The sequence below is a fragment of the Canis aureus genome, chromosome 12, assembly GCF_053574225.1.
Source record: "Canis aureus isolate CA01 chromosome 12, VMU_Caureus_v.1.0, whole genome shotgun sequence".
Taxonomy (NCBI): domain Eukaryota; kingdom Metazoa; phylum Chordata; class Mammalia; order Carnivora; family Canidae; genus Canis; species Canis aureus.
The window spans coordinates 39,445,691-39,461,607 of NC_135622.1; the positions used below are offsets into that span (position 1 = coordinate 39,445,691).

Genomic DNA, 15,917 nt, shown 5'->3' on the forward strand with positions numbered 1-15,917 from the left:
GGGGACCCCATTACTTTCAATCTAGTTACCCAAGAATCTTTGCTTATCCAGTGCAAGAGTCTGAAAGTATGTGGCAATCCATTATATAACCTAAAAATTATCCTTCTCAACAGTGTCTGCCTAATTTGCCCTTTCCAAATTTTCTCTTCCCTTCCTGATATCAGGATGACATGTGACATCATGACCTTTGTAACTGGCCAATTCCATGGAAATTTACTTTCTTAGTTTCATAATTAAAAAAAAAAAAAAGGAGAAGGATGTCAGGAAAATGAGACCAAAGAGGAGGAGGAAGCAGGAGGGAATTTCATTTGATGACATGTGCAGTATTTCTGTCTCATCACAAGTATGATTACCAGGTACTTGACAGGACTTTTTATTTATCCTTGTGTTCCCCTTGGTTTCAAGAATAGGTCACAAAAATTGATATATTGTATGCACATTTACTTAGTGCCTGGCATGTACCAAGTATTTCCTGAATTAAATTAAATTAAATGACCAATAAATAGCTATTGAATAAAGAAACAAGCCAAAATTATTTAGGATCAGAAAACTCCATGTATGTTCTTTATTCAAACAGTGTGATTTAAACAATCTGGAATGTAAAAAGCATTTCCTTATATAAGAAGCAGATTAGACTCCCAAAAAGATTGGCATACTATAGTCAAGCAAAAAATTGGCAGTTTACGAGCAGCTAAATCAGAGGCTTGAAATTCAGGACCTCTCCATTTGCTGATACATGTATGTAATTCCAACCGTATGTTCAGAGATTAAGGAAGAAAGAAAAATGTAACTGATTCTTTTGTACCCTAGGAAGATAAGGGCACCCTGTCCTAAACTTTTCTCCAACACCCCACAAAATAATCCTTCCCCACAAAGAAAGAAGTCTAAGAAAAATCTGCTTAATTTTAACAGATTTAAGTCAAGGCAAGTCTGAAATAAACAAAAACTTAAATGGTGTTAGCCTGCAGTTCACCTTCTATTCTCCTGGCACCTCAAATTAATGGCTTGGGTGTTGGTGTAGGTAACACTTGGCCTGTATGCTGAGGTAGTCACTGAAAGGACATTCCGTGCACAATGTTGTTTAGCAAATGGGCATAATCTGTAGATTTAGTCATAAAATTATAGAGCTAATTATTTACAGATCAACTAGTTCATTCCCCACCCTAACTTTACAGATGATAAAGCTCAGAGGAGTTAAGTGACTTGCCCATGGTAACAAAACTACTTACATAGTGGCAGCATCAGGCTCAGAATCCAAAATTCTTGACTTCTAGTCCAGTGTTTTTTCCATTACAGTATGTTAGAGTACGGTGTTTTCTCAGAAAGGGTTAATCGCACTCCATGAAAACTTGCTCCTAATCACAAGCCATGGGCCAAATATTCAATTCACACTTTCTTCTTTGTTTAGCTTCAAGTGACTCTGTGGCAAGATTTACTTGTAAGACTACTGCCCTATAAGCATAAGCCTATGTTGGTCAAGTTTCTTGTTTTCATATCCAGATGCTGGCCAGAGCCCGGCAAATAAGACTTTCTTATATAATAATGCATGGACCAATGTCACTCACAGCAGTTGGCATCAGTGAATTTCAGCAAGTAGAGCCAATTCTTTTCAAACCCACAGGAAATTTCTTAAATAGTGTAGGCGAGTATCAAAGCACCTTTGGTGGGACAACTACACAGGTGTTGCCTCTGAATAGGTGTTGAGGAAATAGGCATTTAACCTCATGCAGAATTGTTTTCAGTACCTGCACACTTTAAAAATCCCATGAGAATGGAAAAGACATGCAAAGGGTGGCAGCACAGACTTGGTACATGGCAGTTCTTCACATTTCATACATGACCCACTTGGATGAGGTCAATGGAGGAAAAATCACCCTGTAATAGTAGACCAATAATAGGTATACTAACATTGGAGAACATAAGACAAAGGACAAGGAACTGGTTTCCTTATTACATTTTACGAAGTTTCATTTTCCCCAGCAGTCAAAGTAGTATGTGCTCTCTTTCTTCAACAGGTCAAATGCCTGAACAGGGTTGCAGATGTTAAAGACAATGACCAACTCCTCACCATGCAAAAGTTGGGACATGGTCACTTATTACAGGATGACTAGAATTCTGCTTGACAGAGGTGGCTTCTTGGATGTTTGTGATTCCACTATGAAATTGGACTTGGAAGTGTTGCTCATATTTTAAAAAGGATGAGTTTACTGAAGAAACTTACAAATTCTTCAAAAACAAAAATCTTTTTCTACATAGTCAGCTGATGGCTGGAAAAGTCACAAATCTCCAGAAGTACTAGGTTCCAGAAAAGCTGAATGCACTCTCAAAATTCCTTTTTTAAAATTCTAATTATAAAACTCATAATAAAAACAAAACAAAACAAATTCAGGTAATTTTTGTAATTTGCTGCTTGTGATACTTTTTATAAGTAATACTGGCCATGTTGGCAAGTCCTTAACATTTGCATTTGGAAGATAATAAAAAAATAAAATAATCCATATGATTCTCACACTTCATCACAGTTAACAATTTATGATTTGGACAAAGCAAAACAAAATAAATTAGAAACTGCCTGTCATACATCTAACAATACTGTATTTTATAATCTAGGGTCTATTATGTTTTGGTAAAATTATATAATGTAAACTCAATTTGTTTATGCAACTTTGAAAAGATACAATTCCTATACTATGCATGGAATTCCATATATTTTATCATATATTTTATATATTTTATTTGTTATTAAAAAGTCAACCAATGAAAAGGTCACAAAAAAAGATAAATTTCATCATTATGTCAGTATTTGGGTTTTTGATGTTTTCTGCTTATTATGTCAGTATTTGATTAAATGTAAGACAGAAAACTGGGATTCCTTCAGTTCACATTACCAAAGGATTTGGTATTCATTTAACCAAAATAACACTTTGAGAACCACGGACTATTTATAAATGTACTGAAAATATTTTAATGAGAGAAACTATAAAAAAAATGGATAATTTAAATTTTCAAATTATGCTAGATAGTAGAATATGTTCTAAAATTTCTGATAAAAAATTCTGCTTTTCTTTTGCAAGACATAAATCAGGAGGACCTCAAAGAAAAATGTAGCAATTAAGTTTGGATACGCTATAAAAGAGACTTTTACTTTTGGAATGGACATTTTTTTCCTTTCCTAAAATGTATATCATTATTCAAGAAGCATGTTTATAAATTTCACTGAAGAAAATATTATACTTTTAATTATGTGACAGATCTGCTCCATCAAGTGGTTCTCTTATTGTAAAGATAATGTCTATCAAACTGCAGTCAACTACAAAACCAAAAATAGCAAAATTCAAATTTAGAGAAACACGCTTTCTATAAGAAGCCTATTTAACCCTACAACATTTAGAAGGTTCTCACAGCCCCAAATACATTTTACAAAAATATAGTTTCATCGGTTTCATGTAATGTGAACAAACCTTACTACTCTCTAACATTTAGAGTAAATGATTGAACAGTCAATGCACAGTTGGATTACTAAATAAATTGGAAGTCAAGGAGTCAATATTCCTCATAAAAATAAATTAAAGTACAGTACATCATGGTCTTGGTTGTCCAATTCTATTGTTAGTTCCATATCTACTTGGCATATTTGTAAAACCAGTCCTGAGTCCTTGGCTTGCTCCAATTCCTGGAACTCCAAGTCCTTGATTAAGTATGCTACTATAAGGTGTGTGTCCATGATTAAGACCCAAACCATAAGGTCTTGTTTGGGTGTTTAGCAGAATAACTGGGTTCACGTTTTTTCCAGGGGTGTTAAAGGAAAATTCTGGAGGTGGACTACTAGGTTTATTTGGAGTTGATGTGACAGGGTTTGAATCATCAGTACTCTTTAAAGGAGGCATTGGAATTATGTGATGATCTGAAAAGTTTAGGACGTTGGCTGCAACAGGCCCAGACAGTAAGGCAGGTCTAATCCAATCATCCTTGAAAATTTGTACAGTCAAAGTAGACACCAGAGTGTACAGCCTATTGGTCACATGAGCAAGAACCATTTGTTCATTTGCGTCTCGTCGAATTCTTACATGCACTGATCCAGCCTAAAAAAAAAGGGCAAAATCATAGGAAAGAGATCCTTAAAATTATACCACTGAAAATTCCATTAGAAATAAACATTTGGTTATAACTGTACCTGATACCTTCTTTACAACAAGAGATATAATGTTTTGATATTCCTTAAAGACTACTCAGTAGGGATTATCAACATGAAGAGTTAATGAAGTTCTTTGTGATTCTTTTAAATAAAACGTGACTTTTTAAAATATAAAAAAAAGAGAAATATATGTAGGAGGAAGACAGGCATGTTACAACCTAATGCAGAATATACAGTATGGAGAAAATGCAATGGAAGGACAGAAAAGGTAGCTACTTATTCAAACTGAGAAAGACTTCAAAAGATGGGATTTGATCTAGGGTTGATGGTTAAATGCAATTTCAAAAGGTGGAGACAGGCATTCTAAGGTGAAGGAATAGCAATTAAAATGCATGGCATGTTTGGACAAGGATAAGCAATTTTACTAATATATAAAAAAGTACAAATATTTCAGGTGGCAGAAAAAGAATGAAAGAGAACAAAAAAGAAGGAAAGAGGAAACAAGGAAAGAAAGAATGTAGAAAGAAAGAAAGATAAGCAGGTAGTAAGGTTAAAAGAAAAGCTAACAGAGAACTCTAAAAATCATGATAAGGAGTTTTAACACCAGCAATCCATCAGAAGTAAAATAATGAAAGTTTAGAAAAATTATAGGTATAAATGACTGGTAATTAGGTAAGAAATGACTGCCACAGTCTAGGTCAGAAATGAAGAGAGCTGAGACAGAACAAAGACAGTGGGATCAGAGAGGGAAAGATGGATTCATGCTATTTCATGGGTTAGATGAGCGGGGATCTGATACCCAACTGGATGTAGGAGATGAGGGAGATGGACCAACTAACAATCAAAGATGATCTGAAGGTTTCAAGCCTGGGTTACTATGAGGAGAGAGAACCCCAAGCATTACAATGATGGCTAAAGTCTGTTTATTGAAAAGACATCATACGTTATGTTTTTTTAAAGTAAACAGTAAAATAGTAGGTACAACAATGATCCTATTTTGTTTAAAACACACACGGACAGAAAAACAGCCAAGAGTAACAGCACTTATCTCTAGATGGTAGAATTAAAGGTTTTTATTCTCTTCTCTTTGAATTAGTTACAAGTTTTAATTTTTCTAAGAATCAGTTACTATTTCCATAACAACACTAAAGTAAAAGTATAGAGTAAATAAAATTAAATAAAATGTCCAGCAGACAGGCACTTGGGTGGTTCAGTCAGTTAGTGTCCGACTCTTAGTTTTGGCTCAGGTCATGATCTCAGGGTCATGAGATCAAGCCTCACATCAGGCTCTGCACTGAGCATGAAGCCTGCTTAGGATTCTCTCCTTCTCCCTCTGCCCTTCCCTACCCCACCCCTCCTTCTCTTTAAAAAAAGAAAAATCAATGTTGACTTCTAGATAAACTCAGATTCTCAAAAGAGAAAAAATTATAACAAAGAATAAACTGCACATAAATTAGCCAAGAAGTTGGTTTAGTTACAATGTGTCTGAATCTATGACTTTAACAGTAGTGAGTGACTGTCAATCATTAAGATGGAAAAAATATTTATAATGTTTCATGTTGACTTCTAGTTTATTTTTATGTAAGATAAGCCATGTCTAGAAATGAAGTCATCTTTGATTCCTCCCTTTCTTGGCCACTGCCATCTTAGTTATCATTAGACAAAACTATAAAAGACACTGTAACCTTTTTCAGTCTGCTATGGAAATTAAAGCAATTAAAAAAAGTGAAAACCATTTCTGTGCAGGAGCTTGAACAGAATCTGATGTGACTATGGTATTTGCATTAATTTATGGCTTCTGTAACAACTATTCCTGGCAGCTCAGAAGCATGGTTTATTTTGTCCTTGGTCTTAATTAGTCACTACATGGGTGCAGGGTTAGATAATCACATTCTGAACAGCTGGATGACTTTATTCTTTTTGTTTATAAGCCACCCAGCTAAAAAAACCCCACTTATCTACTATTTCATTAAGATTGGTAAAATCAGAGATGCCTGGGTGGCTCAGAGGTTGAGCATCTGCCTTTGACTCTGGTCGTGATCCCGGGGTCATGGGATCAAGTCCCATACTGGGCTCCCTATAGGAAGCTTGCTTCTCTCTCTGCCAATGCCTCTGCTTCTCTCTCTCTCGTGAATTAAAAAAAAAATAATTGGTAAAATTAAAAGAATGATTAAAAATGACATTTGGGAGTGCCTAGGTGGCACAGTTGAGTGTCTGACTCTTGGTTTTGACTCAGGTTGTGATCTCAGAAGGTGAGATTGAGTCCCTTGTCGGGCTCTACCCTTAGCATGGAGTCTGCTTGGGACTCTTTCTCCTCCTCTCTTCTCTCCCTCTCTCTCTTCCTCTGCCCCTCACTCCCACTCTCTCTTTCTCTAAAAGAAATAAATCTTTTTTAAAAAACGAACTACATTCCTGTAGGAATGTGAATTGGTACAGCCATTTTTGGAAAGTGATTGGTTGTATCAAAACCTGTAAAAATGTAAATATCCCTTTTTTAAAAAAGATTTTATTCTTAGGTAATCTCTACACCCAATGTGGAACTAGAACCAACAACCTTGAGATCAAGAGTTGCCTCAAGGGATCCCTGGGTGGCGCAGCGGTTTGGCGCCTGCCTTTGGCCCAGGGCGCGATCCTGGAGACCTGGGATCGAATCCCACATCGGGCTCCCGGTGCATGGAGCCTGCTTCTCCCTCTGCCTGTGTCTCTGGCTCTCTCTCTCTCTCTGTGTGTGTGACTATCGTAAATTAAAAAAATAAATAAATAAAAAGATTTAAAAGAGTTGCCTCAATACGAATAATCTTTGACTCACAAAAGCCACTTCTAAAAGTTAATATTAAGGAATTATCACAAGTATATGCAAAGATTATTCCACAAATATGTTCATCACAGGGAATCCCTGGATGGCTCAGCGGTTCAGCACCTGCCTTTGGCCTGGGGCGTGACCCTAGAGACCAGGGATCTAGTCCCACATCTGGCTCCCTGCATGGAGCCTGCTTCACCCTCTGCCTGTGTCTCTGCCTCTTAGTCTCTCTGTTTCTCATGAATAAATAAATAAAATCTTTTAAAAAAATGTTCATCACAGCTTGTTTATATGGGAAAAATGGACTACCACTTTGTCTATTGGGGACTGATTAAATAAATGATAGCATATTCATATAATATCAAACTGCAGTCATTAAAAATTATGTTGGGATTCCTGAACTACAGCAGTTTACAGTGGCACTTTTTTTGAAGTGCCCCAAATGTCCCCAGAAAAACAGAGAAACTAAGACATGAAGTCCAAAAACCTAGGGACAACATCTATAAAAAAAAAAAAAAAAATAGATGAGCACGGTTCCCTTAAGAAACCCTAATCACAAGGTGTAAAACCTGCAAGGTATCAGCATCTGTGGAGGAGGAAGCGACAGGATATCTGACTGACCTAAAAACCTCAAAGCAGCTAACCTGTACTTAATGGAAATCGAGGACAGCAAATCTGAGAAGGCAGCTGGGAAACTGGGAGGGCTTCTACACATTTCAATAGTGGGTGAATACACTGACTGAGTCTGCAATAAGAGAGAAGAGCTGGAGCAGCCAAAGCCCTGAGAGCTCTTCAAAGTAACCAAGCAAAGCTCTCTTCCAGCACAGAGCCCCATAATAAGAAGAAACAAGTGTATCTGAATCTATGAATCCAAATTGAGCAACACAGTAGAAACAAAAGATGAAGAACTTCAGATACAAATGGGAGGAAAAGAACCAGGAGAAAGAAAAAATTTTCATTTCACAGACTCATCAGAAGAGGGAGCCTTAGAACCATAAACTCAAACACACTACCCTAAACCACTTCTTATTTTAAAGTTTAGGAAAACAATTTTACATAAAAAGGGGCAACAGAAAAGGACTGAATCAAATCACAGACAAAGTTATTATAAGAAAAAAAGAGAAGGACAGATTTAAAAAAGAGCACCAGAAAGATTTACCTACAAAACGAATGAGAACTATGCACCTATTTTTTCAAAACAAACCAAAAGACATGAAACAAGCACAATATAAATCAACATTAGAAAACCTCAGAAATGAGGAGCGCCTGGGTGGCTCAGTCGGTTAAGCATCCGACTCTTGATTTCAGCTCAGGTCTTGATCTTAGGGTCGTGAGTTCAAGCCCTGTGTTGGGCTCCACTCTGGGTGTGGAGTCTACTTAAAAAAAAAAAGAAAAAAGAAAAAAGAAAACCTCAGAAATGAGATGACAGTGAGAAATACAAGAAAAAACAATCACTTCAGAAATTAAGACCAAATTAGAAGGAATACAAAAGCAAATAAACATACAGGTCTACTATAAGAGAAATAAAAGGTGAAGAGAAGGAAAGTTTTAAAAATCAAAGGAATGGAAGAGATAATAAACTGAAAGAAAGTAACAAATATGGAAGAAAGGTAAAGATCCAACAAGCTTATAATAGGAGTTCCTAAAGAAGATAATAAAAGCAAGAGAACAAAATAAAACTTTCCTGAAAGTTAACAAAACTTTTTTGAAATCACATTTTTGAAAGGATATACTGCACACCTGGAGTAACTAATTCAGAAAGACCAACACCAAGATATATTCTAATGAAATTCCTAAACTTAAAAAAAACAAAAACAAAAAAACAAGCAAAAACAACCACTTTTGCCCAAAGGCAAAGATCAAGTTGCATTTAAGAGAAAAAATATTTTGACCACAATAGTAGTATTTAATGACACAGAAAAACTGTTCATGACATATTAAGTGAAAAGAGCAAATTATAAACAGCACAGTTTTGTTTTCTATGGAGTAAATATATGAGTATGAATGAAATGTCACAGCAGGTTTCTCTACATGAAAGGCTTATGGGGATAAAGAAAAGCTTTTTCTGAGTACTTTTCAGTGTTTTCTTCAGCATTACGTTTCCAGGAATGAAACTACACCATAACAGTCTCTCTGACAATAGGTCCAAAGTGGATTTGTGAAATTAATAAAAGGAAATCTTACTAAAATGAAGTCAGGAGGCCAGGAGGGAGGGCCTCTCAGGCCCATTACCCCTAGTCAACTGCAGACTCAACATAAGAGAGGTCAAGTCCATACTACTTTCGTTACTATTTTATCACATCAGCAGGAGGAAGGAGGCTTTCTTTCCGGCAACAGTCCAGCCAATGAGAGACTGCCACAACTCAGCACAATGAGAGCCACCACACTTGAACTCCCAGTTTCCTCCACTGGATTTCTCATTTACAACAGTGCTTTCCACTTCCCCCTTTCCTCTATAAAAGAGCAGTCCTCTCTCGTTCTCCAGACTTGTCTCTGGTTTTGCTGTTGCTTGCTAGTCCCAAACTGCAATTCTCTGCTATTTTCAAAGAAACTCATTTTTACCAGTAAAATAATTGGTTTTATTTTTAAGATAAACATAAATAACACAGAATTCAGGGCAGCCCTGGTGGCGCAGCGGTATAGTGCCACCTGCAGCCCAGGGCATGATCCTGGAGACCCTGGATTGAGTCCCACGTCAGGCTCTTTGCATGGAGCCTGCTTCTCCTTCTGCCTGTGTCTCTGCTTCTCTCTCTCTCTCTCTGTCTCTATGAATAAATAAATAATATCTTAAAAAAAAAAACACAGAATTCTATGCTGAAGCAAGTTGTGTTATCGTAACTCTTTATCAGCAAAACCTCCAAAGGCAGAACTGCAATTAAAAAAAAAAAAAAAAACCTGTACTTTTTACTTTTCGTATTTTCTTTTCTTTTCTTTTAAAATATTTTATTTATTCATGAGAGACAGAGAGAGGAAGAAGCAGTTTCCATGCAGGGAGCTTGATGTGGGACTAGATCCCAGTACTCCAGGATCATGCCCTGAGCCAAAGTCAGATGCTCAACCACTGAGTCACCCAGGAGTCCCTAACTTTTCAAATATTTTCATATTCAGTAATGTGTGACTATAGATTTGTCTTATGTGGACAACCCAGTATTAAGATCATTAACAGTAGTTTGAAAGGAAAAAAAAAAAGAGAAATATACCTCAATTAATCTCAATTGTGATACTGAATCCAGGAAGTTAGATACTGATACTGGCTCAGCAATTGAGCATCTGCCTTTGGCTCAGGGCATAATCCTGGGATCCGGGATCGAGTTCCACATCAGGCTCCCTGTGGGAAGCCTGCTTCTCCCTCTGCCTATATCTCTGCCTCTTTCTCTGTCTCTCATGAATAAATACATAAATCTTAAATAAAAAAAAAAAGGATACTGAATCCATCTACATTTTAGACTCTATAGAACACAAATGGTCATCAAAGGCTCTATAAAAGAATTTATGGAAATGCTTTTTTCAATTTTAAAAATTCTAAACTATGTTTTAAATGATCTAAATTCATATGGGGAACATACCAATGTGCCAAAACCTAGAGTCCAAAAATGCTCATTTCGAACTTCTAAAACTCCATCCAAAGTTGAGACCTAACCAAAAACAAAGAAATAAGGTTGTTTGTATTTGTCACATTCAAAACAATTCAGTCACATTGCAGACTTAATCTAAGCCTAGAAATGACATGGCCCGACCCTGTGTGAGGATACTCATTAGCCAAGACATGTCCCAGATCACTCAAAAGATCATTTCTACTTGTTCAGTGGTGAGTCACAGGCCTTGGATTCTGTTTCTTGTCTGGCCCATTCCTTTCAGAACCAGGTCCGTATCACCTACTCCCAGCATCACCTTGTTCAACAGTGTATGGTTCTTTTTTTTTTTTTTTTATCTCAATGTCGTATTTTTTTTTTTATCTCAGTATGTCATATATTTTATGTCTAGCACCTGGAGTATTAGGTTTTCCCCCATTTTGGGGGGTCTTCTCTATCATTTCTTTCCCTGTATTCCCTCTTAACAAATTTCTGCACAACAAGATGTTATTTGAACGTGTGCCAAAAGGAAATTCCAAGACCAGATACATTGTGTATGGACCACTGGTACAATGACACAACTTCATTAGCTGAGACAAGGAGCCAACTATATTGGTAAAAGTGGCCTTTGTGATAACAACAACTAAGTTTAAATACTTTCAAAATCCAAGTAATTCAATTATCTATTCCTTCATTAGTGAAGAGGTGGATATTTATACGATACAAAATCTAAACTCACAGATCAATGTTACGTGGTGAAAGAATCAACATGTAAAAGTGGCCTTTGACTAATCAAAATCCTGGATTTGAATACAGACTCATAAAAACCATAGCATTTACATAGCTGGTAGGGTGGTTGCTAGACCATTATCTTCCCTTCTACATTTACTTTAAGCTTTCAGACTGAGCAATTCCTCAAATTTTTGTACTTTTGTTATTATAATTCCTGCTGTCATATAATTAAAATGATTTTATTTACTATTCCACCTTACCTCTCTGATAAGTTTGTCCAACTGACCAATAACATGGGGTGGTGTTGTCTGGAGAAAAAATAAAAATAAAATATGAATAATCTGTGGAGATAAGAAACATTTGCACAGTGCTCCTAAAACTAAAAAATCGGGTTATATCAGCTTTGCTTTGACAAGTGCCCTATATGATTTAGGGAAGAGAGGTTTCAGTTGGCTCCACTAGTGGGTCATTAAGAATCAGCCCATATTTATTTTTTATCACACAAAGAAGCTCTATCTCTAGTCCCAAACAAACCCTGAAGAATCAATCAACTAAAAATATTTTGTATATGGCTTAGCACATGCAACTATTATCTTATTGTTATTACTGCCTCTGGAGCTAGAGCTAGTACTCCTAAGTTTCAGAAAAGGCATGAAGGTAAGACATAAGGAAGAGCAGTGCTTACATATACATTCATCAATGGGAAACTATCTTTGTATTCAGGTACTTGTCTATGATATTCCTATTGTTTAAATACATAGTAATCTGCCTTTTAAATTTTAAGTTTGAAATTTCAAAATCTCACTAATTCAATGACAGGAAATAAGAAAACAATCACAATCAAATTACAAAATAGACAAAGCACAATAATTGGGAGGAAATCAATATGTAAAAAAAATTTCTAAGTAACACTTTTCACTTGAAACATTAAAGGCAAAATATTTTTAGTTTATGATTTTGTCTTTTATTATAAATACAGGAAGATCTGTGTCTATTTTATGGGCCAACAGAATTTCATTTGGTTCTTACTATACAGACTAGAAATTTTTGACTATTTCTGATGGGGGCCTCCAGTTGCTAAAAATTTCACTATCTGGTAGAAGAGCACATATAACTTTATAATCTGGTTGAAAAACATGGCTAATATTAAGACGTGCATTAAAAGAAGACCCTTACCTGCAGTAATACTTTGCCACTGTACACGCTCATGGGATACATAGTGCCAAACGTCATCAGAGCAATGGCTATTGCAGATGCAGTGTCTACAGCAAAATAATTACTAAAAGGAAAAACCAATTCTAAATCTTAGATGTATAATTCATTGGGCTACTTACAATTCCATTTCCAAAACATTAATTATCTAAAGCAACAGGACTGTTATACCAATACTGGCCGCTACTGGAACAAGGTCATCTCAAAAAAAAAAAAAAAAAAGGAAAAGTTTTCAGAATCCTTTCTTGCCCAAGTTTAATGGAAAATAATAATTATGTTAAGCAATTTGAAGAGATGGTGAAGAAAAAATATGTGAACATTTCCCCACTATCTATTCTCAATCTACTTACAAAGTAGAAAGATTTCACATATATTCACTTGTTCCACAAATAAAAACCTTCAACTAGTAATTTCTGATAGAGAGAAGACTAATGTATTTCATCAGTGATGCTGGCAATTTTCCTGTAAACAATAACTTTCCAATTATTACTACTAAGAATTTTTGAAATTACCCAGGAATTATATATAATGTGAGATTCTACAGGACTTTGTCAGAGGAACATGGCCACAAAAGTGCAACACTCATCAGGAGTTCAAACTGTTCTATTAAGAAGACAGACCAAAATGCCCATGTTTACAAGCTGATCCTGAACTCTTACTTTTTCCCCAAATGCTGGGGATAGAAACATGAGGTAAGACATAGTCCCTACCTTTGAAATAGCAGGAGATGCCCATGTAAGGAAAATAAAGCCATTTGGGAAAAAAGAAGTCCTACAAGGTTTCATGGATGCAGAGAGGAGTGAGTGACAAGCCTCCTGAGGAAGGAATAATCCAGAAGGGCTAAATATAAAAAGAGGTGACATCTGAGCTGACTCTTCCAAGATAAGTGAGCCAATGGGAGGAAGATATTGCAGACAGGGAAGCAGCAAGTGCAAGGGTGTGAAAGTCCTGATACAGCACTGAAACCACAGCAGGTGTATCAGCAGTACACATGCCTGGATGGCCAGAGTGGTAGGGGCTTACGCTAACAAGTTTTTTCTCAAATATGCAAACAGGAGAATTTTGAAACTGGAAATATTATGGCCAGACTTGCAATTTTGAATGATGCTGTTAGGAGCAAAATGGAAGATAACTAGAGATGTGTGAGAGTGATAGTTAGAAGACCAGAAGACTATTCAAATTAGACCAAGGAAATGATAAGGTCTTAATATGGGCAGCAGCACTGAGTATGGGAAGGAGGAGACAAATAAACATTAAAATGAAAGATCTAATCAGACTGGCTGACAAGACTGATTATTTCCAATAGCCAAGACATGGAAACAACCCAAGTATCTATTAGAAGATGAAAGGATAAAAAATGTGATATACATACCCACAGACACATATACATGGAATATTATTCAGCCAAAAAGGGAAAGAAATCATGTCATTTTCAATGATATGATAAGATGAACAAATACTGTTATGATCACCCTTATATATGAAATCTAAAAATCCACAAAAATTCTCAACAAGACACTAGCCAATAGGATACAACAATACATTAAGAAGATTATTCACCATGACCAATTAGGATTTATCTCCGGGATGCAAGGCTGGTTCAACACTCGTAAAACAATCAATGTGATTCATCATATCAGCAAGAGAAAAAACAAGAACCATATGATCCTCTCATTAGATGCACAGAAAGCATTTGACAAAATACAGCATCTATTCCTGATCAAAACTCTTCAGGGGATTCCTGGGTGGCGCAGTGGTTTGGCGCCTGCCTTTGGCCCAGGGCACGATCCTGAAGACCCGGGATCGAATCCCACATAGGGCTCCCGGTGCATGGAGCCTGCTTCTCCCTCTGCCTGTGTCTCTTCCTCTCTCTCTCTCTCTGTGACTATCATAAATAAATAAAAATTAAAAAAAAAAAAAAAACTCTTCAGAGTGTAGGGAAAGAGGGAACATTCCTCAACATCTTAAAAACCATCTATGAAAAGCCCACAGCAAATATCATTCTCAATGGAGAAGCACTGGGAGCCTTTCCCCTAAGATCAGGAACAAGACAGGGATGTTCACTCTCACCACTGCTATCCAACATAGTACTGGAAGTCCTAGCCTCACCAATCAGACAACAAAAAGACATTAAAGGCATTCAAATTGGCAAAGAAGAAGTCAAACTCTTCCTCTTCTCAGATGACATGATACTCTACATAGGAAACCCAAAAGACTCCACCCCAAGATTGCTAGAACTCATACAGCAATTTGGCAGTGTGGCAGGATACAAAATCAATGCCCAGAAATCAGTGGCATTTCTATACACTAACAATGAGACTGAAGAAAGAGAAATTAAGGAGTCAGTGCCATTTACAATTGCACCCAAAAGCATAAGATACCTAGGAATAAACCTAACCAAAGAGGTAAAGGATCTATACCCTAAAAACTACAGAACACTTCTGAAAGAAACTGAGGAAGACACAAAGAGATGGAAAAATATTCCATGCTCATGGATTGGAAGAATTAATATTGTGAAAATGTCAATGTTACCCAGGGCAATTTACACCTTTAATGCAATCCCTATCAAAATACCATGGACTTTCTTCAGAGAGTTGGAACAAATTATTTTAAGATTTGTGTGGAATCAGAAAAGACCCCGAATAGCCACAGGAATATTAAAAAGAAAACCAGGGCTGGGGGCATCACAATACCAGATTTCAGGTTGTACTACAAAGCTGTGGTCATCAAGACAGTGTGGTACTGGCACAAAAACAGACACACAGATCAATGGAACAGAATAGAGAACCCAGAAGTGGACCCTCAACTCTATGGTCAACTAATATTTGACAAAGCAAGAAAGACTATCCACTGGAAAAAAAGTCTATTCAATAAATGGTGCTGGGAAAATTGGACATCCACATGCAGAAGAATGAAACTAGGCCACTCTCTTGCACCATACACAAAGATAAACTCAAAATGGATGAAAGATCTAAATGTGAGACAAGATTCCATCAAAATCCTAGAGCAGGACACAGGCAACACCCTTTTTGAACTTGGCCACAGTAACTTCTTGCAAGATACATCCATGAAGGCAAGAGAAACAAAAGCAAAAATGAACTATTGGGACTTCATCAAGATAAGAAGCTTTTATACAGCAAAAGATACAGTCAACAAAACTAAAAGACAAGCTACAGAATGGGAGAAGATATTTGCAAATGACGTATCAGATAAAGGGCTAGTATCCAAAATCTATAAAGAACTTATTAAAGTCAACAGCAGGATCCCTGGGTGGCACAGCGGTTTAGCACCTGCCTTTGGCCCAGGGCACGATCCTGGAGACCCGGGATCGAGTCCCACGTTGGGCTCCCTGCATGGAGCCTGCTTCTCCCTCTGCCTGTGTCTCTGTCTCTCTCTCTCTCTCTCTGTGTGACTATCATGAATAAATAAATAAAATCTTAAAAAAAATAAAATAAAATAAAGTCAA

General features: G+C 36.6%; 1 protein-coding gene across 5 annotated transcripts in view; it reads right to left on the reverse strand.

The window, feature by feature from the left end:
* Positions 1-532: 532 nt before the first annotated feature.
* Positions 533-15,917, reverse strand: part of SLC30A6 (solute carrier family 30 member 6) — a 42,278-nt gene continuing 26,893 nt past the window's right edge. For 4 of the 5 annotated variants that reach the window (XM_077843676.1, XM_077843677.1, XM_077843675.1 and 1 more), the window contains 4 exons: positions 12,416-12,518; positions 11,500-11,547; positions 10,502-10,570; positions 533-4,082 (listed from right to left, as the gene is read on the reverse strand). In XM_077843676.1, coding sequence (XP_077699802.1) covers positions 3,582-4,082; positions 10,502-10,570; positions 11,500-11,547; positions 12,416-12,518 — 721 coding nt within the window. In that variant the 3' untranslated portion in view covers positions 533-3,581. Of the gene's footprint in view, positions 4,083-9,532; positions 9,701-10,501; positions 10,571-11,499; positions 11,548-12,415; positions 12,519-15,917 lie in introns of those variants that run through there. The other variant, XM_077843678.1, reaches the window with a different exon arrangement.